This window comes from Petromyzon marinus, chromosome 76, assembly GCF_048934315.1.
Source record: "Petromyzon marinus isolate PM22_M1 ecotype Great Lakes invasive population chromosome 76, UKy_Petmar_22M1.pri1.0, whole genome shotgun sequence".
Lineage (NCBI taxonomy): Eukaryota > Metazoa > Chordata > Hyperoartia > Petromyzontiformes > Petromyzontidae > Petromyzon > Petromyzon marinus.
The window spans coordinates 3,034,505-3,059,324 of NC_133742.1; the positions used below are offsets into that span (position 1 = coordinate 3,034,505).

Sequence of the window (24,820 nt, forward strand, 5' to 3'; positions counted from 1 at the left end):
GCAAAGCAACACTGCTGAAAGCGATCAGATTGTTAAAACAATGAAAATGCCATATATCTCAGGAGTAACTGACAAATTAGCCCGTGTTTTGCAAAAGCAAAACATTACAGTAAGATTGGGTACAGTACACAAAATTTTAAAAAAACTAGTATCTTGACGAATTACCTAAATTACCTGAATCCATGTAAAAAGGTTTATGTTTTGTTGCCAGAAAAAAGGGGAAAAATCCTATTATTACATTTTGGTACTGGCAAAGGAGGTCTAATGATGTAGATGCTCACCCCGAGCCCTCATTACTTTGATAGTGGCATTGTCTTTGAGCTGTGTGACGCCTTCTGGCGTCACGTGGTCGAGCACCAGTTGGGTCGAGGCTCAAAAAAAAGCCGTCCCTTGGTGTGGACCAATCAGTTTCGAGGACAATGCCACATATATTATCATAGTATGTGTTTTGTTTGCATTTTGACTGCGGGTATTGTGGTTAATGCAGACATGAATCCTTGTGAAAAGGTTTCAGTTTTGTTGCTAGAAAAAAGGGGAAAAACCCTATTATTATCAACAGATGGTGTATACCGGATTAATTGTTTATGTGGTAGATGCTATATTGGACAGACGAGACGGCGTGAACAGCTCAAAGACAACGCACTATCAGAGTAATGAGGGCTCGGGGTTAAACATCTACATCATCATTAGACCTCCGTTGGCGTCACGTGGTCGAGCACCAATTGAGACGAGGCTCAAAAGAAAGCTGTCTCTGGTGCGGACCAATCAGCTTCAAGGACAATGCATCATCACATTATCAGAGTGTGTTTTTTTGTTTGCATTTTGGAAACAATTATTGTGGTTAATGCACACGTGATTCCTTCTATAAAGGTTTCAGTTTTGTTGCCAGAAAAAAAAGGGGAAAACCCCTATTATTAAACTCTAACTTACATTGAAAGATAAAATCTGACTGCGTTGAGAGAGCACGCTGGGGGGCGTGGTAACTGGACCCGTGTGGCCTGGGACTGTTGTTGTTGTTGTTGTGGTCTTGGTGAGGTCTATGATTGTTGTTGTTGTGGTCTTGGTGAGGTCTATGATTGTTGTTGTTGTTGTGGTCTTGGTGTGGTCTATGATTGTTGTTGTGGTCTTGGTGTGGTCTATGATTGTTGTTGTGGTCTTGGTGTGGCCTGGGACTGTTGTTGTTGTTGTGGTCTTGGTGTGGTCTATAATTGTTGTTGATGTTGTGGTCTTGGTGGGGTCTATGATTGTCGTTGTGGTCTTGGTGTGGTCTATGATTGTTGTTGTTGTTGTTGTGGTCTTGGTGGGGTCTATGATTGTTGTTGTTGTGGTCTTGGTGAGGTCTATGATTGTTGTTGTTATGGTCTTGGTGTGGCCTGGGACTGTTGTTGTTGTTGTGGTCTTGGTGTGGTCTATGATTGTTGTTGTTGTGGTCTTGGTGTGGTCTATGATTGTTGTTGTTGTTGTGGTCTTGGTGTGGTCTATGATTGTTGTTGTGGTCTTGGTGTGGTCTATGATTGTTGTTGTTGTTGTGGTCTTGGTGGGGTCTATGATTGTTGTTGTGGTCTTGGTGTGGTCTGGGCCTGTTGTTGTTGTTGTGGTCTTGGTGGGGTCTATGATTGTTGTTATTGTTGTGGTCTTGGTGTGGTCTATGATTGTTGTTATTGTTATGGTCTTGGTGTGGTCTGATTGTTGTTATTGTTGTGGTCTTGGTGCGGTCTATGATTGTTGTAGTCTTGGTGTGGTCTGGGACTGTTGTTGTTGTTGTGGTCTTGGTGGGGTCTATGATTGTTGTTGTTGTTGTGGTCTTGGTGTGGTCTATGATTGTTGTTGTTGTTGTGGTCTTGGTGGGGTCTATGATTGTTGTTGTGGTCTTGGTGTGGTCTATGATTGTTGTTGTTGTTGTGGTCTTGGTGGGGTCTATGATTGTTGTTGTTGTGGTCTTGGTGTGGTCTATGATTGTTGTTGTTGTGGTCTTGGTGTGGCCTGGGACTGTTGTTGTTGTTGTGGTCTTGATGTGGTCTATGATTGTTGTTGTTGTGGTCTTGGTGAGGACTATGATTGTTGTTGTTGTTGTGGTCTTGGTGGGGTCTATGATTGTTGTTGTGGTCTTGGTGTGGTCTATGATTGTTGTTGTTGTTGTTGTGGTCTTGGTGGGGTCTATGATTGTTGTTGTTGTGGTCTTGGTGTGGTCTATGATTGTTGTTGTTGTGGTCTTGGTGTGGCCTGGGACTGTTGTTGTTGTTGTGGTCTTGATGTGGTCTATGATTGTTGTTGTTGTTGTGGTCTTGGTGAGGTCTATGATTGTTGTTGTTGTTGTGGTCTTGGTGGGGTCTATGATTGTTGTTGTGGTCTTGGTGTGGTCTATGATTGTTGTTGTTGTTGTGGTCTTGGTGGGGTCTATGATTGTTGTTGTGGTCTTGGTGTGGTCTGGGCCTGTTGTTGTTGTTGTGGTCTTGGTGGGGTCTATGATTGTTGTTATTGTTGTGGTCTTGGTGTGGTCTATGATTGTTGTTATTGTTATGGTCTTGGTGTGGTCTATGATTGTTGTTATTGTTGTGGTCTTGGTGGGGTCTATGATTGTTGTAGTCTTGGTGTGGTCTGGGACTGTTGTTGTTGTTGTGGTCTTGGTGGGGTCTATGATTGTTGTTGTTGTGGTCTTGGTGTGGTCTATGATTGTTGTTGTTGTTGTGGTCTTGGTGGGGTCTATGATTGTTGTTGTGGTCTTGGTGTGGTCTATGATTGTTGTTGTTGTTGTGGTCTTGGTGGGGTCTATGATTGTTGTTGTTGTGGTCTTGGTGTGGTCTATGATTGTTGTTGTTGTGGTCTTGGTGTGGCCTGGGACTGTTGTTGTTGTTGTGGTCTTGATGTGGTCTATGATTGTTGTTGTTGTGGTCTTGGTGAGGTCTATGATTGTTGTTGTGGTCTTGGTGTGGTCTATGATTGTTGTTGTTGTTGTTGTTGTGGTCTTGGTGGGGTCTATGATTGTTGTTGTTGTGGTCTTGGTGAGGTCTATGATTGTTGTTGTTATGGTCTTGGTGTGGCCTGGGACTGTTGTTGTTGTTGTGGTCTTGGTGTGGTCTATGATTGTTGTTGTTGTGGTCTTGGTGTGGTCTATGATTGTTGTTGTTGTTGTGGTCTTGGTGTGGTCTATGATTGTTGTTGTGGTCTTGGTGTGGTCTATGATTGTTGTTGTTGTTGTGGTCTTGGTGGGGTCTATGATTGTTGTTGTGGTCTTGGTGTGGTCTGGGCCTGTTGTTGTTGTTGTGGTCTTGGTGGGGTCTATGATTGTTGTTATTGTTGTGGTCTTGGTGTGGTCTATGATTGTTGTTATTGTTATGGTCTTGGTGTGGTCTGATTGTTGTTATTGTTGTGGTTTTGGTGGGGTCTATGATTGTTGTAGTCTTGGTGTGGTCTGGGACTGTTGTTGTTGTTGTGGTCTTGGTGGGGTCTATGATTGTTGTTGTTGTTGTGGTCTTGGTGTGGTCTATGATTGTTGTTGTTGTTGTGGTCTTGGTGGGGTCTATGATTGTTGTTGTGGTCTTGGTGTGGTCTATGATTGTTGTTGTGGTCTTGGTGGGGTCTATGATTGTTGTTGTTGTGGTCTTGGTGTGGTCTATGATTGTTGTTGTTGTGGTCTTGGTGTGGCCTGGGACTGTTGTTGTTGTTGTTGTGGTCTTGATGTGGTCTATGATTGTTGTTGTTGTGGTCTTGGTGAGGTCTATGATTGTTGTTGTTGTTGTTGTGGTCTTGGTGGGGTCTATGATTGTTGTTGTGGTCTTGGTGTGGTCTATGATTGTTGTTGTTGTTGTGGTCTTGGTGGGGTCTATGATTGTTGTTGTTGTGGTCTTGGTGTGGTCTATGATTGTTGTTGTTGTGGTCTTGGTGTGGCCTGGGACTGTTGTTGTTGTTGTGGTCTTGATGTGGTCTATGATTGTTGTTGTTGTTGTGGTCTTGGTGAGGTCTATGATTGTTGTTGTTGTTGTGGTCTTGGTGGGGTCTATGATTGTTGTTGTGGTCTTGGTGTGGTCTATGATTGTTGTTGTTGTTGTGGTCTTGGTGGGGTCTATGATTGTTGTTGTGGTCTTGGTGTGGTCTGGGCCTGTTGTTGTTGTTGTGGTCTTGGTGGGGTCTATGATTGTTGTTATTGTTGTGGTCTTGGTGTGGTCTATGATTGTTGTTATTGTTATGGTCTTGGTGTGGTCTATGATTGTTGTTATTGTTGTGGTCTTGGTGGGGTCTATGATTGTTGTAGTCTTGGTGTGGTCTGGGACTGTTGTTGTTGTTGTGGTCTTGGTGGGGTCTATGATTGTTGTTGTTGTGGTCTTGGTGTGGTCTATAATTGTTGTTGTTGTTGTGGTCTTGGTGTGGTCTATGATTGTTGTTGTTGTTGTGGTCTTGGTGTGGTCTATGATTGTTGTTGTTGTTGTGGTCTTGGTGTGGTCTATGATTGTTGTTGTTGTGGTCTTGGTGTGGTCTATGATTGTTGTTGTTGTTGTGGTCTTGGTGGGGTCTATGATTGTTGTTGTTATGGTCTGGTGGGGTCTATGATTGTTGTTGTTGTTGTGGTCTTGGTGTGGTCTATGATTGTTGTTGTTGTTGTGGTCTTGGTGTGGTCTATGATTGTTGTTGTTGTGGTCTTGGTGTGGCCTGGGACTGTTGTTGTTGTTGTGGTCTTGATGTGGTCTATGATTGTTGTTGTTGTTGTGGTATTGGTGAGGTCTATGATTGTTGTTGTTGTTGTGGTCTTGGTGGGGTCTATGATTGTTGCTGTGGTCTTGGTGTGGTCTATGATTGTTGTTGTTGTTGTGGTCTTGGTGGGGTCTATGATTGTTGTTGTTGTGGTCTTGGTGTGGTCTATGATTGTTGTTGTTGTGGTCTTGGTGTGGCCTGGGACTGTTGTTGTTGTTGTGGTCTTGATGTGGTCTATGATTGTTGTTGTTGTTGTGGTCTTGGTGAGGTCTATGATTGTTGTTGTTGTTGTGGTCTTGGTGGGGTCTATGATTGTTGTTGTGGTCTTGGTGTGGTCTATGATTGTTGTTGTTGTTGTGGTCTTGGTGGGGTCTATGATTGTTGTTGTGGTCTTGGTGTGGTCTGGGCCTGTTGTTGTTGTTGTGGTCTTGGTGGGGTCTATGATTGTTGTTATTGTTGTGGTCTTGGTGTGGTCTATGATTGTTGTTATTGTTATGGTCTTGGTGTGGTCTATGATTGTTGTTATTGTTGTGGTCTTGGTGGGGTCTATGATTGTTGTAGTCTTGGCGTGGTCTGGGACTGTTGTTGTTGTTGTGGTCTTGGTGGGGTCTATGATTGTTGTTGTTGTGGTCTTGGTGTGGTCTATGATTGTTGTTGTTGTTGTGGTCTTGGTGTGATCTATGATTGTTGTTGTGGTCTTGGTGTGGTCTATGATTGTTGTTGTTGTTGTGGTCTTGGTGTGGTCTATGATTGTTGTTGTTGTGGTCTTGGTGTGGTCTATGATTGTTGTTGTTGTTGTGGTCTTGGTGGGGTCTATGATTGTTGTTGTTATGGTCTGGTGGGGTCTATGATTGTTGTTGTTGTTGTGGTCTTGGTGTGGTCTATGATTGTTGTTGTTGTTGTGGTCTTGGTGGGGTCTATGATTATTGTTGTTGTTGTGGTCTTGGTGGGGTCTATGATTGTTGTTGTTGTTGTTGTGGTCTTGGTGTGGTCTATGATTGTTGTTGTTGTTGTGGTCTTGGTGGGGTCTATGATTGTTGTTGTTGTGGTCTTGGTGTGGTCAATGATTGTTGTTGTTATTGTTGTGGTCTTGGTGGGTCTATGATTGTTGTTGTTGTGGTCTTGGTGGGGTCTATGATTGTTGTTGTTGTTGTGGTCTTGGTGGGGTCTATGATAGTTGTTGTTATTGTTGTGGTCTTGGTGGGTCTATGATTGTTGTTGTTGTTGTGGTCTTTGTGTGGTCTATGATTGCTGTTGTTGTTGTGGTCTTGGTGGGGTCTATGATTGTTGTTGTTGTTGTGGTCTTGGTGGGGTCTATGATAGTTGTTGTTATTGTTGTGGTCTTGGTGGGTCTATGATTGTTGTTGTTGTTGTTGTGGTCTTTGTGTGGTCTATGATTGTTGTTGTTGTGGTCTTGGTGGGGTCTATGATTGTTGTTGTTGTTGTGGTCTTGGTGTGGTCTATGATTGTTGTTGTAGTTGTTGCCTGGTGGGGTCAATGATTGTTGTTGTTGTTGTGGTCTTTTTGTGGTCTATGATTGTTGTTGTTGTGGTCTTGGTGGGGTCTATGATTGTTGTTGTTGTGGTCTTTGTGTGGTCTATGATTGTTGTTGTTGTGGTCTTGGTGTGGTCTATGATTGTTGTTGTTGTTGTGGTCTTGGTGTGGTCTATGATTGTTGTTGTAGTTGTTGCCTGGTGGGGTCAATGATTGTTGTTGTTGTGGTCTTTGTGTTGTCTATGATTGTTGTTGTTGTGGTCTTGGTGGGGTCTATGATTGTTGTTGTTGTTGTGGTCTTGGTGGGGTCTATGATTGTTGTTGTTGTGGTCTGGTGGGGTCTATGATTGTTGTTGTTATTGTTATTTGGTCTTGGTGGGGTCTATGATTGTTGTTGTGGTCTTGGTGTGGCCTGGGACTGTTGTTGTTATTGTTTTGGTCTTCGCGTCGTCTATGATTGTTGTTGTTGTGGTCTTGGTGGGGTCTATGATTGTTGTTGTTGTTGTGGTCTTGGTGTGGTCTATGATTGTTGTTGTTGTTGTTGTGGTCTTGGTGGCGTCTATGATTGTTGTTGTTGTTGTTGTGGTCTTGGTGTGGTCTATGATTGTTGTTGTTGTGGTCTTGGTGGCGTCTATGATTGTTGTTGTTGTTGTGGTCTTGGTGGGTCTATCATTGTTGTTGTTGTTGTGGTCTTTGTGTTGTCTATGATTGTTGTTGTTGTGGTCTTGGTGGGGTCTATGATTGTTGTTGTTGTTGTGGTCTTGGTGGGGTCTATGATTGTTGTTGTTGTTGTGGTCTTGGTGGGGTCTATGATTGTTGTTGTTGTTGTGGTCTTGGTGGGGTCTATGAATGTTGTTGTTCTTGTGGTCTTGGTGGGGTCTATGATTGTTGTTGTTGTTGTGGTCTTGGTGTGGTCTATGAATGTTGTTGTTCTTGTGGTCTTGGTGGGGTCTATGATTGTTGTTGTTGTTGTGGTCTTGGTGGGGTCTATGATTGTTGTTGTTGTTGTGGTCTTGGTGGGGTCTATGATTGTTGTTGTTGTTGTGGTCTTAATGTGGTCTATGATTGTTGTTGTTGTTGTGGTCTTGGTGTGGTCTATGATTGTTGTTGTTGTTGTGGTCTTGGTGGGGTCTATGATTGTTGTTGTTGTTGTGGTCTTGGTGGGGTCTATGTTTGTTGTTGTGGTCTTGGTGTGGTCTATGATTGTTGTTGTTGTTGTGGTCTTGGTGGGGTCTATGATTGTTGTTGTGGTCTTGGTGTGGTCTGGGCCTGTTGTTGTTGTTGTGGTCTTGGTGGGGTCTATGATTGTTGTTATTGTTGTGGTCTTGGTGTGGTCTATGATTGTTGTTATTGTTATGGTCTTGGTGTGGTCTATGATTGTTGTTATTGTTGTGGTCTTGGTGGGGTCTATGATTGTTGTAGTCTTGGTGTGGCCTGGGACTGTTGTTGTTGTTGTGGTCTTGGTGGGGTCTATGATTGTTGTTGTGGTCTTGGTGTGGTCTATGATTGTTGTTGTTGTTGTTGTGGTCTTGGTGGGGTCTATGATTGTTGTTGTTGTGGTCTTGGTGTGGTCTATGATTGTTGTTGTTGTGGTCTTGGTGTGGCCTGGGACTGTTGTTGTTGTTGTGGTCTTGATGTGGTCTATGATTGTTGTTGTTGTTGTGGTCTTGGTGAGGTCTATGATTGTTGTTGTTGTTGTGGTCTTGGTGGGGTCTATGATTGTTGTTGTGGTCTTGGTGTGGTCTATGATTGTTGTTGTTGTTGTGGTCTTGGTGGGGTCTATGATTGTTGTTGTGGTCTTGGTGTGGTCTGGGCCTGTTGTTGTTGTTGTGGTCTTGGTGGGGTCTATGATTGTTGTTATTGTTGTGGTCTTGGTGTGGTCTATGATTGTTGTTATTGTTATGGTCTTGGTGTGGTCTATGATTGTTGTTATTGTTGTGGTCTTGGTGGGGTCTATGATTGTTGTAGTCTTGGTGTGGTCTGGGACTGTTGTTGTTGTTGTGGTCTTGGTGGGGTCTATGATTGTTGTTGTTGTGGTCTTGGTGTGGTCTATGATTGTTGTTGTTGTTGTGGTCTTGGTGTGATCTATGATTGTTGTTGTGGTCTTGGTGTGGTCTATGATTGTTGTTGTTGTTGTTGTGGTCTTGGTGTGGTCTATGATTGTTGTTGTTGTGGTCTTGGTGTGGTCTATGATTGTTGTTGTTGTTGTGGTCTTGGTGGGGTCTATGATTGTTGTTGTTATGGTCTGGTGGGGTCTATGATTGTTGTTGTTGTTGTGGTCTTGGTGTGATCTATGATTGTTGTTGTTGTTGTTGTGGTCTTGGTGGGGTCTATGATTATTGTTGTTGTTGTGGTCTTGGTGGGGTCTATGATTGTTGTTGTTGTTGTGGTCTTGGTGTGGTCTATGATTGTTGTTGTTGTTGTGGTCTTGGTGGGGTCTATGATTGTTGTTGTTGTGGTCTTGGTGTGGTCTATGATTGTTGTTGTTATTGTTGTGGTCTTGGTGGGTCTATGATTGTTGTTGTTGTGGTCTTGGTGGGGTCTATGATAGTTGTTGTTATTGTTGTGGTCTTGGTGGGTCTATGATTGTTGTTGTTGTTGTGGTCTTTGTGTGGTCTATGATTGCTGTTGTTGTTGTGGTCTTGGTGGGGTCTATGATTGTTGTTGTTGTTGTGGTCTTGGTGGGGTCTATGATAGTTGTTGTTATTGTTGTGGTCTTGGTGGGTCTATGATTGTTGTTGTTGTTGTTGTGGTCTTTGTGTGGTCTATGATTGTTGTTGTTGTGGTCTTGGTGGGGTCTATGATTGTTGTTGTTGTTGTTGTGGTCTTGGTGTGGTCTATGATTGTTGTTGTTGTGGTCTTGGTGGGGTCTATGATTGTTGTTGTTGTTGTGGTCTTGGTGTGATCTATGATTGTTGTTGTGGTCTTGGTGTGGTCTATGATTGTTGTTGTTGTTGTGGTCTTGGTGTGGTCTATGATTGTTGTTGTTGTGGTCTTGGTGTGGTCTATGATTGTTGTTGTTGTTGTGGTCTTGGTGGGGTCTATGATTGTTGTTGTTATGGTCTGGTGGGGTCTATGATTGTTGTTGTTGTTGTGGTCTTGGTGTGGTCTATGATTGTTGTTGTTGTTGTTGTGGTCTTGGTGGGGTCTATGATTATTGTTGTTGTTGTGGTCTTGGTGGGGTCTATGATTGTTGTTGTTGTTGTGGTCTTGGTGTGGTCTATGATTGTTGTTGTTGTTGTGGTCTTGGTAGGGTCTATGATTGTTGTTGTTGTGGTCTTGGTGTGGTCTATGATTGTTGTAGTTATTGTTGTGGTTTTGGTGGGTCTATGATTGTTGTTGTTGTGGTCTTGGTGGGGTCTATGATAGTTGTTGTTATTGTTGTGGTCTTGGTGGGTCTATGATTGTTGTTGTTGTTGTGGTCTTTGTGTGGTCTATGATTGCTGTTGTTGTTGTGGTCTTGGTGGGGTCTATGATTGTTGTTGTTGTTGTGGTCTTGGTGGGGTCTATGATAGTTGTTGTTATTGTTGTGGTCTTGGTGGGTCTATGATTGTTGTTGTTGTTGTTGTTGTGGTCTTTGTGTGGTCTATGATTGTTGTTGTTGTGGTCTTGGTGGGGTCTATGATTGTTGTTGTTGTTGTTGTGGTCTTGGTGTGGTCTATGATTGTTGTTGTTGTGGTCTTGGTGGGGTCTATGATTGTTGTTGTTGTTGTTGTGGTCTTTGTCTGGTCTATGATTGTTGTTGTTGTGGTCTTGGTGGGGTCTATGATTGTTGTTGTTGTTGTGGTCTTGGTGTGGTCTATGATTGTTGTTGTAGTTGTTGCCTGGTGGGGTCAATGATTGTTGTTGTTGTGGTCTTTGTGTTGTCTATGATTGTTGTTGTTGTGGTCTTGGTGGGGTCTATGATTGTTGTTGTTGTTGTGGTCTTGGTGGGGTCTATGATTGTTGTTGTTGTGGTCTGGTGGGGTCTATGATTGTTGTTGTTATGGTCTGGTGGGGTCTATGATTGTTGTTGTTGTTGTGGTCTTGGTGTGGTCTATGATTGTTGTTGTTGTGGTCTTGGTGTGGTCTATGATTGTTGTTGTTGTTGTGGTCTTGGTGGGGTCTATGATTGTTGTTGTTATGGTCTGGTGGGGTCTATGATTGTTGTTGTTGTTGTGGTCTTGGTGTGGTCTATGATTGTTGTTGTTGTTGTTGTGGTCTTGGTGGGGTCTATGATTATTGTTGTTGTTGTGGTCTTGGTGGGGTCTATGATTGTTGTTGTTGTTGTGGTCTTGGTGTGGTCTATGATTGTTGTTGTTGTTGTGGTCTTGGTGGGGTCTATGATTGTTGTTGTTGTGGTCTTGGTGTGGTCTATGATTGTTGTTGTTATTGTTGTGGTCTTGGTGGGTCTATGATTGTTGTTGTTGTGGTCTTGGTGGGGTCTATGATAGTTGTTGTTATTGTTGTGGTCTTGGTGGGTCTATGATTGTTGTTGTTGTTGTGGTCTTTGTGTGGTCTATGATTGCTGTTGTTGTTGTGGTCTTGGTGGGGTCTATGATTGTTGTTGTTGTGGTCTTGGTGGGGTCAATGATTGTTGTTGTTGTTGTGGTCTTGGTGGGGTCTATGATTGTTGTTGTTGTGGTCTGGTGGGGTCTATGATTGTTGTTGTTATTGTTATTTGGTCTTGGTGGGGTCTATGATTGTTGTTGTGGTCTTGGTGTGGCCTGGGACTGTTGTTGTTATTTTTGTGGTCTTCGCGTGGTCTATGATTGTTGTTGTTGTGGTCTTGGTGGGGTCTATGATTGTTGTTGTTGTTGTGGTCTTGGTGGGTCTATGATTGTTGTTGTTGTTGTGGTCTTTGTGTGGTCTATGATTGTTGTTGTTGTGGTCTTGGTGGGGTCTATGATTGTTGTTGTTGTTGTTGTGGTCTTGGTGTGGTCTATGATTGTTGTTGTTGTGGTCTTGGTGGGGTCAATGATTGTTGTTGTTGTTGTGGTCTTGGTGGGGTCTATGATTGTTGTTGTTGTGGTCTGGTGGGGTCTATGATTGTTGTTGTTATTGTTATTTGGTCTTGGTTGGGTCTATGATTGTTGTTGTGGTCTTGGTGTGGCCTGGGACTGTTGTTGTTATTTTTGTGGTCTTCGCGTGGTCTATGATTGTTGTTGTTGTGGTCTTGGTGGGGTCTATGATTGTTGTTGTTGTTGTGGTCTTGGTGTGGTCTATGATTGTTGTTGTTCTTGTTGTGGTCTTGGTGGCGTCTATGATTGTTGTTGTTGTTGTGGTCTTGGTGTGGTCTATGATTGTTGTTGTTGTTGTGGTCTTGGTGGCGTCTATGATTGTTGTTGTTGTTGTTGTGGTCTTGGTGGGTCTATGATTGTTGTTGTTGTTGTGGTCTTTGTGTTGTCTATGATTGTTGTTGTTGTGGTCTTGGTGGGGTCTATGATTGTTGTTGTTGTTGTGGTCTTGGTGGGGTCTATGATTGTTGTTGTGGTCTTGGTGTGGCCTGGGACTGTTGTTGTTATTGTTGTGGTCTTCGCGTGGTCTATGATTGTTGTTGTTGTTGTGGTCTTGGTGGGGTCTATGATTGTTGTTGTTGTTGTGGTCTTGGTGGGGTCTATGATTGTTGTTGTTATCGTCTGGTGGGGTCTATGATTGTTGTTGTTGTTGTGGTCTTGGTGTGGTCTATGATTGTTGTTGTTGTTGTTGTGGTCTTGGTGGGGTCTATGATTATTGTTGTTGTTGTGGTCTTGGTGGGGTCTATGATTGTTGTTGTTGTTGTGGTCTTGGTGTGGTCTATGATTGTTGTTGTTGTTGTGGTCTTGGTGGGGTCTATGATTGTTGTTGTTGTGGTCTTGGTGTGGTCTATGATTGTTGTTGTTATTGTTGTGGTCTTGGTGGGTCTATGATTGTTGTTGTTGTGGTCTTGGTGGGGTCTATGATAGTTGTTGTTATTGTTGTGGTCTTGGTGGGTCTATGATTGTTGTTGTTGTTGTTGTGGTCTTTGTGTGGTCTATGATTGCTGTTGTTGTTGTGGTCTTGGTGGGGTCTATGATTGTTGTTGTTGTTGTGGTCTTGGTGGGGTCTATGATAGTTGTTGTTATTGTTGTGGTCTTGGTGGGTCTATGATTGTTGTTGTTGTTGTTGTCGTCTTTGTGTGGTCTATGATTGTTGTTGTTGTGGTCTTGGTGGGGTCTATGATTGTTGTTGTTGTTGTTGTGGTCTTGGTGTGGTCTATGATTGTTGTTGTTGTGGTCTTGGTGGGGTCTATGATTGTTGTTGTTGTTGTTGTGGTCTTTGTCTGGTCTATGATTGTTGTTGTTGTGGTCTTGGTGGGGTCTATGATTGTTGTTGTTGTTGTGGTCTTGGTGTGGTCTATGATTGTTGTTGTAGTTGTTGCCTGGTGGGGTCAATGATTGTTGTTGTTGTGGTCTTTGTGTTGTCTATGATTGTTGTTGTTGTGGTCTTGGTGGGGTCTATGATTGTTGTTGTTGTTGTGGTCTCGGTGGGGTCTATGATTGTTGTTGTTGTGGTCTGGTGGGGTCTATGATTGTTGTTGTTATTGTTATTTGGTCTTGGTGGGGTCTGTGATTGTTGTTGTGGTCTTGGTGTGGCCTGGGACTGTTGTTGTTATTGTTGTGGTCTTCGCGTGGTCTATGATTGTTGTTGTTGTGGTCTTGGTGGGGTCTATGATTGTTGTTGTTGTTGTGGTCTTGGTGTGGTCTATGATTGTTGTTGTTCTTGTTGTGGTCTTGGTGGCGTCTATGATTGTTGTTGTTGTTGTGGTCTTGGTGTGGTCTATGATTGTTGTTGTTGTTGTGGTCTTGGTGGCGTCTATGATTGTTGTTGTTGTTGTGGTCTTGGTGGGTCTATGATTGTTGTTGTTGTTGTGGTCTTTGTGTTGTCTATGATTGTTGTTGTTGTGGTCTTGGTGGGGTCTATGATTGTTGTTGTTGTTGTGGTCTTGGTGGGGTCTATGATTGTTGTTGTGGTCTTGGTGTGGCCTGGGACTGTTGTTGTTATTGTTGTGGTCTTCGCGTGGTCTATGATTGTTGTTGTTGTTGTGGTCTTGGTGGGGTCTATGATTGTTGTTGTTGTTGTGGTCTTGGTGGGGTCTATGATTGTTGTTGTTGTTGTGGTCTTGGTGGGGTCTATGAATGTTGTTGTTCTTGTGGTCTTGTTGGGGTCTATGATTGTTGTTGTTGTTGTGGTCTTGGTGTGGTCTATGAATGTTGTTGTTCTTGTGGTCTTGGTGGGGTCTATGATTGTTGTTGTTGTGGTCTTGGTGGGGTCTATGATTGTTGTTGTTGTTGTGGTCTTGGTGGGGTCTATGATTGTTGTTGTTGTTGTGGTCTTGATGTGGTCTATGATTGTTGTTGTTGTTTTGGTCTTGGTGTGGTCTATGATTGTTGTTGTTGTTGTGGTCTTGGTGGGGTCTATGATTGTTGTTGTTGTTGTGGTCTTGGTGGGGTCTATGATTGTTGTTGTGGTCTTGGTGTGGTCTATGATTGTTGTTGTTGTGGTCGTGGTGGGGTCTATGATTGTTGTTGTGGTCTTGGTGTGGTCTGGGCCTGTTGTTGTTGTTGTGGTCTTGGTGGGGTCTATGATTGTTGTTATTGTTGTGGTCTTGGTGTGGTCTATGATTGTTGTTATTGTTATGGTCTTGGTGTGGTCTATGATTGTTGTTATTGTTGTGGTCTTGGTGGGGTCTATGATTGTTGTAGTCTTGGTGTGGTCTGGGACTGTTGTTGTTGTTGTGGTCTTGGTGGGGTCTATGATTGTTGTTGTTGTGGTCTTGGTGTGGTCTATGATTGTTGTTGTTGTTGTGGTCTTGGTGTGGTCTATGATTGTTGTTGTTGTTGTGGTCTTGGTGTGGTCTATGATTGTTGTTGTTGTTGTGGTCTTGGTGTGGTCTATGATTGTTGTTGTTGTGGTCTTGGTGTGGTCTATGATTGTTGTTGTTGTTTTGGTCTTGGTGGGGTCTATGATTGTTGTTGTTGTGGTCTGGTGGGGTCTATGATTGTTGTTGTTGTTGTGGTCTTGGTGTGGTCTATGATTGTTGTTGTTGTTGTGGTCTTGGTGGGGTCTATGATTATTGTTGTTGTTGTGGTCTTGGTGGGGTCTATGATTGTTGTTGTTGTTGTGGTCTTGGTGTGGTCTATGATTGTTGTTGTTGTTGTGGTCTTGGTGGGGTCTATGATTGTTGTTGTTGTGGTCTTGGTGGGTCTATGATTGTTGCTGTTGTGGTCTTGGTGGGGTCTATGATTGTTGTTGTTGTTGTGGTCTTGGTGGGGTCTATGATTGTTGTTGTTGTGGTCTTGGTGTGGTCTATGATTGTTGTTGTAGTTGTTGCCTGGTGGGGTCAATGATTGTTGTTGTTGTGGTCTTTGTGTTGTCTATGATTGTTGTTGTTGTTGTGGTCTTGGTGGGGTCTATGATTGTTGTTGTGGTCTTGGTGGGGTCTATGATTGTTGTTGTTGTGGTCTGGTGGGGTCTATGATTGTTGTTGTTATTGTTATTTGGTCTTGGTGGGGTCTATGAGTGTTGTTGTGGTCTTGGTGTGGCCTGAGACTGTTGTTGTTATTGTTGTGGTCTTCGCGTGGTCTATGATTGTTGTTGTTGTGGTCTTGGTTGGGTCTATGATTGTTGTTGTTGTTGTGGTCTTGGTGTGGTCTATGATTGTTGTTGTTGTTGTGGTCTTGGTGGCGTCTATGATTGTTGTTGTTGTTGTGGTCTTGGTGTGGTCTATGATTGTTGTTGTTGTTGTGGTCTTGGTGGCGTCTATGATTGTTGTTGTTGTTGTTGTGGTCTTGGTGGGTCTATGATTGTTGTTGTTGTTGTGGTCTTTGTGTTGTCTATGATTGTTGTTGTTGTGGTCTTGGTGGGGTCTATGATTGTTGTTGTTGTTGTGGTCTTGGTGGGGTATATGATTGTTGTTGTGGTCTTGGTGTGGCCTGGGACTGTTGTTGTTATTGTTGTGGTCTTCGCGTGGTCTATGATTGTTGTTGTTGTTGTGGTCTTGGTGGGGTCTATGATTGTTGTTGTTGTTGTGGTCTTGGTGGGGTCTATGATTGTTGTTGTGGTCTTGGTGGGGTCTATGAATGTTGTTGTTCTTGTGGTCTTGGTGGGGTCTATGATTGTTGTTGTTGTTGTGGTCTTGGTGTGGTCTGTGAATGTTGTTGTTCTTGTGGTCTTGGTGGGGTCTATGATTGTTGTTGTTGTTGTGGTCTTGGTGGGGTCTATGATTGTTGTTGTTGTTGTGGTCTTGGTGTGGTCTATGATTGTTGTTGTTGTGGTCTTGGTGTGGTCTATGATTGTTGTTGTTGTTTTGGTCTTGGTGGGGTCTATGATTGTTGTTGTTGTGGTCTGGTGGGGTCTATGATTGTTGTTGTTGTTGTTGTGGTCTTGGTGTGGTCTATGATTGTTGTTGTTGTTGTGGTCTTGGTGGGGTCTATGATTATTGTTGTTGTTGTGGTCTTGGTGGGGTCTATGATTGTTGTTGTTGTTGTGGTCTTGGTGTGGTCTATGATTGTTGTTGTTGTTGTGGTCTTGGTGGGGTCTATGATTGTTGTTGTTGTGGTCTTGGTGGGTCTATGATTGTTGTTGTTGTGGTCTTGGTGGGGTCTATGATTGTTGTTGTTGTTGTGGTCTTGGTGGGGTCTATGATTGTTGTTGTTGTGGTCTTGGTGTGGTCTATGATTGTTGTTGTAGTTGTTGCCTGGTGGGGTCAATGATTGTTGTTGTTGTGGTCTTTGTGTTGTCTATGATTGTTGTTGTTGTTGTGGTCTTGGTGGGGTCTATGATTGTTGTTGTGGTCTTGGTGGGGTCTATGATTGTTGTTGTTGTGGTCTGGTGGGGTCTATGATTGTTGTTGTTATTGTTATTTGGTCTTGGTGGGGTCTATGAGTGTTGTTGTGGTCTTGGTGTGGCCTGAGACTGTTGTTGTTATTGTTGTGGTCTTCGCGTGGTCTATGATTGTTGTTGTTGTGGTCTTGGTTGGGTCTATGATTGTTGTTGTTGTTGTGGTCTTGGTGTGGTCTATGATTGTTGTTGTTGTTGTGGTCTTGGTGGCGTCTATGATTGTTGTTGTTGTTGTGGTCTTGGTGTGGTCTATGATTGTTGTTGTTGTTGTGGTCTTGGTGGCGTCTATGATTGTTGTTGTTGTTGTTGTGGTCTTGGTGGGTCTATGATTGTTGTTGTTGTTGTGGTCTTTGTGTTGTCTATGATTGTTGTTGTTGTGGTCTTGGTGGGGTCTATGATTGTTGTTGTTGTTGTGGTCTTGGTGGGGTATATGATTGTTGTTGTGGTCTTGGTGTGGCCTGGGACTGTTGTTGTTATTGTTGTGGTCTTCGCGTGGTCTATGATTGTTGTTGTTGTTGTGGTCTTGGTGGGGTCTATGATTGTTGTTGTTGTTGTGGTCTTGGTGGGGTCTATGATTGTTGTTGTGGTCTTGGTGGGGTCTATGAATGTTGTTGTTCTTGTGGTCTTGGTGGGGTCTATGATTGTTGTTGTTGTTGTGGTCTTGGTGTGGTCTGTGAATGTTGTTGTTCTTGTGGTCTTGGTGGGGTCTATGATTGTTGTTGTTGTTGTGGTCTTGGTGGGGTCTATGATTGTTGTTGTTGTTGTCGTCTTGGTGGGGTCTATGATTGTTGTTGTTGTTGTGGTCTTGATGTGGTCTATGATTGTTGTTGTTGTGGTCTTGGTGTGGTCTATGATTGTTGTTGTTGTGGTCTTGGTGGGGTCTATGATTGTTGTTGTTGTTGTGGTCTTGGTGGGGACTATGATTGTTGTTGTTGTTGTGGTCTTGGTGGCGTCTATGATTGTTGTTGTTGTTGTGGTCTTGGTGTGGTCTATGATTGTTGTTGTTGTTGTGGTCTTGGTGGGGTCTATGATTGTTGTTGTTGTTGTGGTCTTGGTGGGGTCTATGATTGTTGTTGTTGTTGTGGTCTTGGTGTGGTCAATCATTGTTGTTGTTGTTGTGGTCTTGGTAGGGTCTATGATTGTTGTTGTTGTTGTGGTCTTGATGTGGTCTATGATTGTTGTTGTTGTGGTCTTGGTGTGGTCTATGATTGTTGTTATTGTTATGGTCTTGGTGTGGTCTATGATTGTTGTTATTGTTGTGGTCTTGGTGGGGTCTATGATTGTTGTAGTCTTGGTGTGGTCTGGGACTGTTGTTGTTGTTGTGGTCTTGGTGGGGTCTATGATTGTTGTTGTTGTGGTCTTGGTGTGGTCTATGATTGTTGTTGTTGTTGTGGTCTTGGTGTGATCTATGATTGTTGTTGTGGTCTTGGTGTGGTCTATGATTGTTGTTGTTGTTGTTGTGGTCTTGGTGTGGTCTATGATTGTTGTTGTTGTGGTCTTGGTGTGGTCTATGATTGTTGTTGTTGTTGTGGTCTTGGTGGGGTCTATGATTGTTGTTGTTATGGTCTGGTGGGGTCTATGATTGTTGTTGTTGTTGTGGTCTTGGTGTGGTCTATGATTGTTGTTGTTGTTGTTGTGGTCTTGGTGGGGTCTATGATTATTGTTGTTGTTGTGGTCTTCGTGGGGTCTATGATTGTTGTTGTTGTTATGGTCTTGGTGTGGTCTATGATTGTTGTTGTTGTTGTGGTCTTGGTGGGGTCTATGATTGTTGTTGTTGTGGTCTTGGTGTGGTCTATGATTGTTGTTGTTATTGTTGTGGTCTTGGTGGGTCTATGATTGTTGTTGTTGTGGTCTTGGTGGGGTCTATGATAGTTGTTGTTATTGTTGTGGTCTTGGTGGGTCTATGATTGTTGTTGTTGTTGTGGTCTTTGTGTGGTCTATGATTGCTGTTGTTGTTGTGGTCTTGGTGGGGTCTATGATTGTTGTTGTTGTTGTGGTCTTGGTGGGGTCTATGATAGTTGTTGTTATTGTTGTGGTCTTGGTGGGTCTATGATTGTTGTTGTTGTTGTTGTGGTCTTTGTGTGGTCTATGATTGTTGTTGTTGTGGTCTTGGTGGGGTCTATGATTGTTGTTGTTGTTGTTGTGGTCTTGGTGTGGTCTATGATTGTTGTTGTTGTGGTCTTGGTGGGGTCTATGATTGTTGTTGTTGTTGTGGTCTTGGTGTGATCTATGATTGTTGTTGTGGTCTTGGTGTGGTCTATGATTGTTGTTGTTGTTGTTGTGGTCTTGGTGTGGTCTATGATTGTTGTTGTTGTGGTCTTGGTGTGGTCTATGATTGTTGTTGTTGTTGTGGTCTTGGTGGGGTCTATGATTGTTGTTATGGTCTGGTGGGGTCTATGATTGTTGTTGTTGTTGTGGTCTTGGTGTGGTCTATGATTGTTGTTGTTGTTGTTGTGGTCTTGGTGGGGTCTATGATTATTGTTGTTGTTGTGGTCTTGGTGGGGTCTATGATTGTTGTTGTTGTTGTGGTCTTGGTGTGGTCTATGATTGTTGTTGTTGTTGTGGTCTTGGTGGGGTCTATGATTGTTGTTGTTGTGGTCTTGGTGTGGTCTATGATTGTTGTTGTTATTGTTGTGGTTTTGGTGGGTCTATGATTGTTGTTGTTGTGGTCTTGGTGGGGTCTATGATAGTTGTTGTTATTGTTGTGGTCTTGGTGGGTCTATGATTGTTGTTGTTGTTGTGGTCTTTGTGTGGTCTATGATTGCTGTTGTTGTTGTGGTCTTGGTGGGGTCTATGATTGTTGTTGTTGTTGTGGTCTTGGTGGGGTCTATGATAGTTGTTGTTATTGTTGTGGTCTTGGTGGGTCTATGATTGTTGTTGTTGTTGTTGTGGTCTTTGTGTGGTCTATGATTGTTGTTGTTGTGGTCTTGGTGGGGTCTATGATTGTTGTTGTTGTTGTTGTGGTCTTGGTGTGGTCTATGATTGTTGTTGTTGTGGTCTTGGTGGGGTCTATGATTGTTGTTGTTGTGGTCTTGGTGGGGTCTATGATTGTTGTTGTTGTTGTTGTGGTCTTTGTCTGGTCTATGATTGTTGTTGTTGTGGTTTTGGTGTGGTCTATGATTGTTGTTGTAGTTGTTGCCTGGTGGGGTCAATGATTGTTGTTGTTGTGGTCTTTGTGTTGTCTATGATTGTTGTTGTTGTGGTCTTGGTGGGGTCTATGATTGTTGTTGTTGTTTTGGTCTTGGTGGGGTCTATGATTGTTGTTGTTGTGGTCTGGTGGGGTCTATGATTGTTGTTGTTATGGTCTGGTGGGGTCTATGATTGTTGTTGTTGTTGTGGTCTTGGTGTGGTCTATGATTGTTGTTGTTGTGGTCTTGGTGTGGTCTATGATTGTTGTTGTTGTTGTGGTCTTGGTGGGGTCTATGATTGTTGTTGTTATGGTCTGGTGGGGTCTATGATTGTTGTTGTTGTTGTGGTCTTGGTGTGGTCTATGATTGTTGTTGTTGTTGTGGTCTTGGTGGGGTCTATGATTATTGTTGTTGTTGTGGTCTTGGTGGGGTCTATGATTGTTGTTGTTGTTGTGGTCTTGGTGTGGTCTATGATTGTTGTTGTTGTTGTGGTCTTGGTGGGGTCTATGATTGTTGTTGTTGTTGTGGTCTTGGTGGGGTCTATGATAGTTGTTGTTATTGTTGTGGTCTTGGTGGGTCTATGATTGTTGTTGTTGTGGTCTTGGTGGGGTCTATGATTGTTGTTGTTATCGTCTGGTGGGGTCTATGATTGTTGTTGTTGTTGTGGTCTTGGTGTGGTCTATGATTGTTGTTGTTGTTGTTGTGGTCTTGGTGGGGTCTATGATTATTGTTGTTGTTGTGGTCTTGGTGGGGTCTATGATTGTTGTTGTTGTTGTGGTCTTGGTGTGGTCTATGATTGTTGTTGTTGTTGTGGTCTTGGTGGGGTCTATGATTGTTGTTGTTGTGGTCTTGGTGTGGTCTATGATTGTTGTTGTTATTGTTGTGGTCTTGGTGGGTCTATGATTGTTGTTGTTGTGGTCTTGGTGGGGTCTATGATAGTTGTTGTTATTGTTGTGGTCTTGGTGGGTCTATGATTGTTGTTGTTGTTGTTGTGGTCTTTGTGTGGTCTATGATTGCTGTTGTTGTTGTGGTCTTGGTGGGGTCTATGATTGTTGTTGTTGTTGTGGTCTTGGTGGGGTCTATGATAGTTGTTGTTATTGTTGTGGTCTTTGTGGGTCTATGATTGTTGTTGTTGTTGTTGTCGTCTTTGTGTGGTCTATGATTGTTGTTGTTGTGGTCTTGGTGGGGTCTATGATTGTTGTTGTTGTTGTTGTGGTCTTGGTGTGGTCTATGATTGTTGTTGTTGTGGTCTTGGTGGGGTCTATGATTGTTGTTGTTGTTGTTGTGGTCTTTGTCTGGTCTATGATTGTTGTTGTTGTGGTCTTGGTGGGGTCTATGATTGTTGTTGTTGTTGTGGTCTTGGTGTGGTCTATGATTGTTGTTGTAGTTGTTGCCTGGTGGGGTCAATGATTGTTGTTGTTGTGGTCTTTGTGTTGTCTATGATTGTTGTTGTTGTGGTCTTGGTGGGGTCTATGATTGTTGTTGTTGTTGTGGTCTTGGTGGGGTCTATGATTGTTGTTGTTGTGGTCTGGTGGGGTCTATGATTGTTGTTGTTATTGTTATTTGGTCTTGGTGGGGTCTATGATTGTTGTTGTGGTCTTGGTGTGGCCTGGGACTGTTGTTGTTATTGTTGTGGTCTTCGCGTGGTCTATGATTGTTGTTGTTGTGGTCTTGGTGGGGTCTATGATTGTTGTTGTTGTTGTGGTCTTGGTGTGGTCTATGATTGTTGTTGTTCTTGTTGTGGTCTTGGTGGCGTCTATGATTGTTGTTGTTGTTGTGGTCTTGGTGTGGTCTATGATTGTTGTTGTTGTTGTGGTCTTGGTGGCGTCTATGATTGTTGTTGTTGTTGTGGTCTTGGTGGGTCTATGATTGTTGTTGTTGTTGTGGTCTTTGTGTTGTCTATGATTGTTGTTGTTGTGGTCTTGGTGGGGTCTATGATTGTTGTTGTTGTTGTGGTCTTGGTGGGGTCTATGATTGTTGTTGTGGTCTTGGTGTGGCCTGGGACTGTTGTTGTTATTGTTGTGGTCTTCGCGTGGTCTATGATTGTTGTTGTTGTTGTGGTCTTGGTGGGGTCTATGATTGTTGTTGTTGTTGTGGTCTTGGTGGGGTCTATGATTGTTGTTGTTGTTGTGGTCTTGGTGGGGTCTATGAATGTTGTTGTTCTTGTGGTCTTGTTGGGGTCTATGATTGTTGTTGTTGTTGTGGTCTTGGTGTGGTCTATGAATGTTGTTGTTCTTGTGGTCTTGGTGGGGTCTATGATTGTTGTTGTTGTGGTCTTGGTGGGGTATATGATTGTTGTTGTTGTTGTGGTCTTGGTGGGGTCTATGATTGTTGTTGTTGTTGTGGTCTTGATGTGGTCTATGATTGTTGTTGTTGTTGTGGTCTTGGTGTGGTCTATGATTGTTGTTGTTGTTGTGGTCTTGGTGGGGTCTATGATTGTTGTTGTTGTTGTGGTCTTGGTGGGGTCTATGATTGTTGTTGTGGTCTTGGTGTGGTCTATGATTGTTGTTGTTGTGGTCGTGGTGGGGTCTATGATTGTTGTTGTGGTCTTGGTGTGGTCTGGGCCTGTTGTTGTTGTTGTGGTCTTGGTGGGGTCTATGATTGTTGTTATTGTTGTGGTCTTGGTGTGGTCTATGATTGTTGTTATTGTTATGGTCTTGGTGTGGTCTATGATTGTTGTTATTGTTGTGGTCTTGGTGGGGTCTATGATTGTTGTAGTCTTGGTGTGGTCTGGGACTGTTGTTGTTGTTGTGGTCTTGGTGGGGTCTATGATTGTTGTTGTTGTGGTCTTGGTGTGGTCTATGATTGTTGTTGTTGTTGTGGTCTTGGTGTGGTCTATGATTGTTGTTGTAGTTGTTGCCTGGTGGGGTCAATGATTGTTGTTGTTGTGGTCTTTGTGTTGTCTATGATTGTTGTTGTTGTGGTCTTGGTGGGGTCTATGATTGTTGTTGTTGTTGTGGTCTTGGTGGGGTCTATGATTGTTGTTGTTGTGGTCTGGTGGGGTCTATGATTGTTGTTGTTATTGTTATTTGGTCTTGGTGGGGTCTATGATTGTTGTTGTGGTCTTGGTGTGGCCTGGGACTGTTGTTGTTATTGTTGTGGTCTTCGCGTGGTCTATGATTGTTGTTGTTGTGGTCTTGGTGGGGTCTATGATTGTTGTTGTTGTTGTGGTCTTGGTGTGGTCTATGATTGTTGTTGTTCTTGTTGTGGTCTTGGTGGCGTCTATGATTGTTGTTGTTGTTGTGGTCTTGGTGTGGTCTATGATTGTTGTTGTTGTTGTGGTCTTGGTGGCGTCTATGATTGTTGTTGTTGTTGTGGTCTTGGTGGGTCTATGATTGTTGTTGTTGTTGTGGTCTTTGTGTTGTCTATGATTGTTGTTGTTGTGGTCTTGGTGGGGTCTATGATTGTTGTTGTTGTTGTGGTCTTGGTGGGGTCTATGATTGTTGTTGTGGTCTTGGTGTGGCCTGGGACTGTTGTTGTTATTGTTGTGGTCTTCGCGTGGTCTATGATTGTTGTTGTTGTTGTGGTCTTGGTGGGGTCTATGATTGTTGTTGTTGTTGTGGTCTTGGTGGGGTCTATGATTGTTGTTGTTGTTGTGGTCTTGGTGGGGTCTATGAATGTTGTTGTTCTTGTGGTCTTGTTGGGGTCTATGATTGTTGTTGTTGTTGTGGTCTTGGTGTGGTCTATGAATGTTGTTGTTCTTGTGGTCTTGGTGGGGTCTATGATTGTTGTTGTTGTGGTCTTGGTGGGGTATATGATTGTTGTTGTTGTTGTGGTCTTGGTGGGGTCTATGATTGTTGTTGTTGTTGTGGTCTTGATGTGGTCTATGATTGTTGTTGTTGTTGTGGTCTTGGTGTGGTCTATGATTGTTGTTGTTGTTGTGGTCTTGGTGGGGTCTATGATTGTTGTTGTTGTTGTGGTCTTGGTGGGGTCTATGATTGTTGTTGTGGTCTTGGTGTGGTCTATGATTGTTGTTGTTGTGGTCGTGGTGGGGTCTATGATTGTTGTTGTGGTCTTGGTGTGGTCTGGGCCTGTTGTTGTTGTTGTGGTCTTGGTGGGGTCTATGATTGTTGTTATTGTTGTGGTCTTGGTGTGGTCTATGATTGTTGTTATTGTTATGGTCTTGGTGTGGTCTATGATTGTTGTTATTGTTGTGGTCTTGGTGGGGTCTATGATTGTTGTAGTCTTGGTGTGGTCTGGGACTGTTGTTGTTGTTGTGGTCTTGGTGGGGTCTATGATTGTTGTTGTTGTGGTCTTGGTGTGGTCTATGATTGTTGTTGTTGTTGTGGTCTTGGTGTGGTCTATGATTGTTGTTGTTGTTGTGGTCTTGGTGTGGTCTATGATTGTTGTTGTTGTTGTGGTCTTGGTGTGGTCTATGATTGTTGTTGTTGTGGTCTTGGTGTGGTCTATGATTGTTGTTGTTGTTTTGGTCTTGGTGGGGTCTATGATTGTTGTTGTTGTGGTCTGGTGGGGTCTATGATTGTTGTTGTTGTTGTGGTCTTGGTGTGGTCTATGATTGTTGTTGTTGTTGTGGTCTTGGTGGGGTCTATGATTATTGTTGTTGTTGTGGTCTTGGTGGGGTCTATGATTGTTGTTGTTGTTGTGGTCTTGGTGTGGTCTATGATTGTTGTTGTTGTTGTGGTCTTGGTGGGGTCTATGATTGTTGTTGTTGTGGTCTTGGTGGGTCTATGATTGTTGTTGTTGTGGTCTTGGTGGGGTCTATGATTGTTGTTGTTGTTGTGGTCTTGGTGGGGTCTATGATTGTTGTTGTTGTGGTCTTGGTGTGGTCTATGATTGTTGTTGTAGTTGTTGCCTGGTGGGGTCAATGATTGTTGTTGTTGTGGTCTTTGTGTTGTCTATGATTGTTGTTGTTGTTGTGGTCTTGGTGGGGTCTATGATTGTTGTTGTGGTCTTGGTGGGGTCTATGATTGTTGTTGTTGTGGTCTGGTGGGGTCTATGATTGTTGTTGTTATTGTTATTTGGTCTTGGTGGGGTCTATGAGTGTTGTTGTGGTCTTGGTGTGGCCTGAGACTGTTGTTGTTATTGTTGTGGTCTTCGCGTGGTCTATGATTGTTGTTGTTGTGGTCTTGGTTGGGTCTATGATTGTTGTTGTTGTTGTGGTCTTGGTGTGGTCTATGATTGTTGTTGTTGTTGTGGTCTTGGTGGCGTCTATGATTGTTGTTGTTGTTGTGGTCTTGGTGTGGTCTATGATTGTTGTTGTTGTTGTGGTCTTGGTGGCGTCTATGATTGTTGTTGTTGTTGTTGTGGTCTTGGTGGGTCTATGATTGTTGTTGTTGTTGTGGTCTTTGTGTTGTCTATTATTGTTGTTGTTGTGGTCTTGGTGGGGTCTATGATTGTTGTTGTTGTTGTGGTCTTGGTGGGGTCTATGATTGTTGTTGTGGTCTTGGTGGGGTCTATGAATGTTGTTGTTCTTGTGGTCTTGGTGGGGTCTATGATTGTTGTTGTTGTTGTGGTCTTGGTGTGGTCTGTGAATGTTGTTGTTCTTGTGGTCTTGGTGGGGTCTATGATTGTTGTTGTTGTTGTGGTCTTGGTGGGGTCTATGATTGTTGTTGTGGTCTTGGTGGGGTCTATGAATGTTGTTGTTCTTGTGGTCTTGGTGGGGTCTATGATTGTTGTTGTTGTTGTGGTCTTGGTGTGGTCTGTGAATG

The 24,820-nt window shown here is 43.2% G+C and overlaps 1 protein-coding gene across 1 annotated transcript; it reads left to right on the plus strand.

Moving 5' to 3' along the window:
* The first annotated feature begins 843 nt into the window (after positions 1-843).
* On the plus strand, positions 844-24,446 carry LOC142907247 (uncharacterized). Its single transcript, XM_076056520.1, has 2 exons — positions 844-2,869; positions 2,903-24,446. The coding sequence occupies exons 1-2, from the start codon at positions 1,040-1,042 to the stop codon at positions 3,353-3,355; spliced, it is 2,283 nt and encodes a 760-aa protein (XP_075912635.1). The 5' UTR covers positions 844-1,039; the 3' UTR covers positions 3,356-24,446.
* The last annotated feature ends 374 nt before the right edge of the window (positions 24,447-24,820 follow it).